Here is a 3577-nt window from a genome sequence, read left to right as displayed (position 1 = left end):
AAGATATATGTGTTCTGCAATACGAAGCAGAAGTTCTCTGTATTTTCTCATGACCAGCAGTCTCTACTCAGTGATGCAGTAAGGTGTGATTTTGCATTTTGTCTAAGTTATGTGTGTGTGTATGAACACAAGTGTTGAGAAATGATGTGGGTGTGTTTGCTATTTGTTTTATTCATATGTAATATTTATGTGCTGGTGCCTGTGAATGAAAGGGGCTTTAGGGTCTACTCACCAACCACCGTATGTTATGTTGGTATTAATCAGAGGGGGCAGGGAACTTCATTCCGCAACATGGGTGTATGTGTGTGTCTGTTGCCTGACTGGGAAGAGGCATCTACAGGTAACTGGTATGTTTTTGCATAATTTTTGTGTGATGTTTGACCATATGTTTTTATTGTGTAACATATGTTTGACTTATAAGCTTATATTCAGAATATGAGTTTACATTACTGATATGTGATTTTTATGTGCTGCTGTTTTTTGTTGAGACTATAAATCTTTGTGTATGTGAGATATCTGTGTGTTTGTGTATCAAATTGTGTGTGTTATTTGTGAGTTTCATTTTTATGACTCTATGGGTGACTGAACCACACTGTTATTTCTTTAGAATCACAGTTGGTCAAAGATGGTAAGAAATAAATTTAAGTATTTGCAATGTATAAGTGTGTGTGTGTGTTTCATGTGTCTATTTTAGGAGCATCTGGTTGACCCTCCATGAACTTAAATATTTTCTTAATGGTCTATCTACAGCCATTTCTGCATTGAGCAGGCAGACTGTTGAACTTTTTTTTTTTTTTACCACCAGATAGCTCTTATCTAATGGGCAACAGCTTAGAATCTTTACTAAGTCATATTTGGGTCTTGCCATTGTACAGTTTTGTGACTTTGAGAAGTGGCTTTAGGTCTCTGAGCTCTGTATTCCTCACTAGTAAAGGAGAAGCAACTAGTCCTACTTTATAATGGTATTTTAAAGAGCCAATGCATACAAATTATTCAGCATCATGTCTAGCACATAGTGGTCAGTAAAAAGGAGGTATTTGTGTTGGCTTCGCACAAATATGATGTTTGTATCTTGGAGGAACCTTATTTCACCATTGTCTGGGGAAGAACAAGCACAATCCAGTGAAAACGGGTCCATCGAAAGGCTTCCTCTCACCTCCGTGTTAAGGGCCCCTCTGCCTCTGTCCTGTAAGATCACACCTGTATCAAGTTTCTAGCCTCTGGTTTCCAAGAGGGGATGGATACAGGATCTACCAGTGAGCAGCGAGGCTGCAGCATCAATGTCCAGACACTCTCCTCCCTGGTGGCCTTGAGCTGAGATAATCTATGCCCCTATGAAAGTACCTCGTCTGCAGGGAATACCTGCAATTCTGCCCCTCTATGTGACATTCTGTCTTTAGGGATATGTGTTGGGTGATCCTAACCTCTCATGCAACACTGCAAAAGAATGTTGCATCTGGAATCTACTGTCAAATAGCTGAGTAACCTTGGGTCAGACATTTGTCTCCATGGGCTGAGTGTTTTTGCACCTATGAAATTAAGGACATCTTATTTACCTTGTGAACCATTACGTCTTAAAAATACAGTTATTTTTTGAAAGAATTTTTTTTTTTGTAGTACTGGGAATTGACTACAGAGGCATTCTACCTCTGAGCTACATCTCCAGGCTGGTTTTTAATTCTTATTTGGAAACAGGTTCTCACTAGGTTGCTGCGAGCCTCACTAAACTGCTGAGGCTGTCCTTGAACCTATGATCCTCCAGTCTTAGCCACCCAAGTACTAGGATTACAAGTGTGTGCCACCACACATGGCTTGAAAAAAAATTTTAATGCACATTAAAGTTTTTCTGTAAGTTGAATGGTGTTTATATGTGAGAGGTAACTTTTTCTAAGCAGGGAGCTAATGGCCAGTGGACAAAGGCAGTGGATGTAATACAGCTTCTTTGGATAACCTAATGGGTGAGAAGTAGGATTTTTATTAGGAAGAGCGTAGCTTCTGTCAGACAGATGTGCATCATGATTCTACCTCTTGCACATTAATTGCCCCACTAAGTGTGAGAAACAAGGAGAGCATAGCTACACTTAACACTTTTCATCCTGAAAATAACGTTACTGTAGTGTGATAGCCGTGCTCATTGTCATTCCCCACTGTCTCCAATTCCCAACAGAGACATGAAGAGGGAGAACAGAAACAGTGTGTCCGAGTTCCTCCTTCTGGGGCTCCCCATCCGCCCAGAGCAGCAGGGCATCTTCTTCGTGCTGTTCCTGGTCATGTACCTGACCACGGTGCTGGGGAACCTGCTCATCATCCTGCTCATCAGGCTGGACTCGCGCCTCCACACCCCCATGTACTTCTTCCTCAGCCACTTGGCTTTCTCTGACGTCTCCCTTTCATCTATCACAGTTCCAAAAATGCTGGTGAACATGCAGTCCCAGCAGCAGTCCATTCCCTATGGGGGGTGCATTTCTCAGATGTATTTTTTTGTTCTTTTTGGCTGTCTTGACAATTTCCTTTTGGCAGTGATGGCCTATGACAGGTACGTGGCCGTCTGTGATCCGCTGCACTACGTTGCTGCCATGAGGGAGGAGTTATGCATCTCACTGGTGGCTGGGTCCTGGTTTTTCTCTTGTGTCCATGCCCTGTTGCACACCCTCCTCCTGACTGACCTGTCCTTCTGCGCTAACAATGTCATCCTCCATTTCTTCTGTGACCTCACTGCCGTCTTGAAGCTGAGCTGCTCAGACGTCTCTCTCAATGTGCTGGTCATCTTCACAGAGGGAGGAATGCTTTTCATCGTGCCTTTGAGTAGTATCTTGGGGTCTTATATCCGTATAGGGATCACTGTCCTCAGGGTCCCCTCCACCACGAGATTCTTTAAAACCTTCTCTACCTGTGGCTCCCATCTCTTCGTGGTGTCTTTGTACTATGGGACACTTGCGGGTGTTTATTTTTTCTCTTCATTACAGAAACCCAGTGACCATGACATAATTGCTTCTGTCATGTATACGGTCGTCACACCCATGCTGAACCCCTTCATCTACAGCCTGAGGAACAGGGATATAAAACAGGCCCTAGAGATGCTGGTCAGCAGGGCTAACTTATTTAAGTGACAATCCCTAAAGCCACTTACTTCAGTTGTGAGCACAGGTATATTTCCAAAAAATTATTATATAATTGACAACTCCATATAGTTTTAAAATAATATGCATTATACTGCCACGCACAATGTTTTGTTGTTGTTTTGCTTTGTTTGCGGTGCTAGGGATCAAACACGGCCTCACTCATGCTAAAAAAAGCACTCCACCACTGAGCCCTGTCTCTTGTCCTGGATAGCATTCTTCACATCTCAGCTGGATCACATTTGGTATTTGGGTTGTTAGATCTTGTCTACCCTTAATCTTTGCTTGTTCATCATCTCCTAAGATGTGTGCAGAGTCTTACATAAAACATGTGACGCCATCATAACTGTGCATTTGTCTTTTTTTTTACTTTTATACATGTTACATATTGCTCAAATGTTTTTATTTATTTTTTATTATTATTATTATTTTTTTTTTGGTGGTACTGGGGTTCCTGG

General features: G+C 42.0%; 1 protein-coding gene across 1 annotated transcript; it reads left to right on the top strand.

Annotated features, from left to right (window-relative positions):
- Positions 1-2171: 2171 nt before the first annotated feature.
- LOC308272362 (olfactory receptor 1J4-like) lies at positions 2172-3110 on the top strand (the record flags this gene model as incomplete). Its single annotated transcript, XM_080709129.1, has 1 exon — positions 2172-3110. The coding sequence occupies one exon, from the start codon at positions 2172-2174 to the stop codon at positions 3108-3110; it is 939 nt and encodes a 312-aa protein (XP_080565255.1).
- Between the last annotated feature and the right edge of the window lie 467 nt (positions 3111-3577).

The sequence above is a fragment of the Muscardinus avellanarius genome (genome assembly GCF_963383645.1).
Source record: "Muscardinus avellanarius genome assembly, chromosome: 13".
Lineage (NCBI taxonomy): Eukaryota > Metazoa > Chordata > Mammalia > Rodentia > Gliridae > Muscardinus > Muscardinus avellanarius.
The sequence above is the reverse complement of the archived record's forward strand: the minus strand, read 5'-3'. Positions and strand labels throughout refer to the sequence as shown.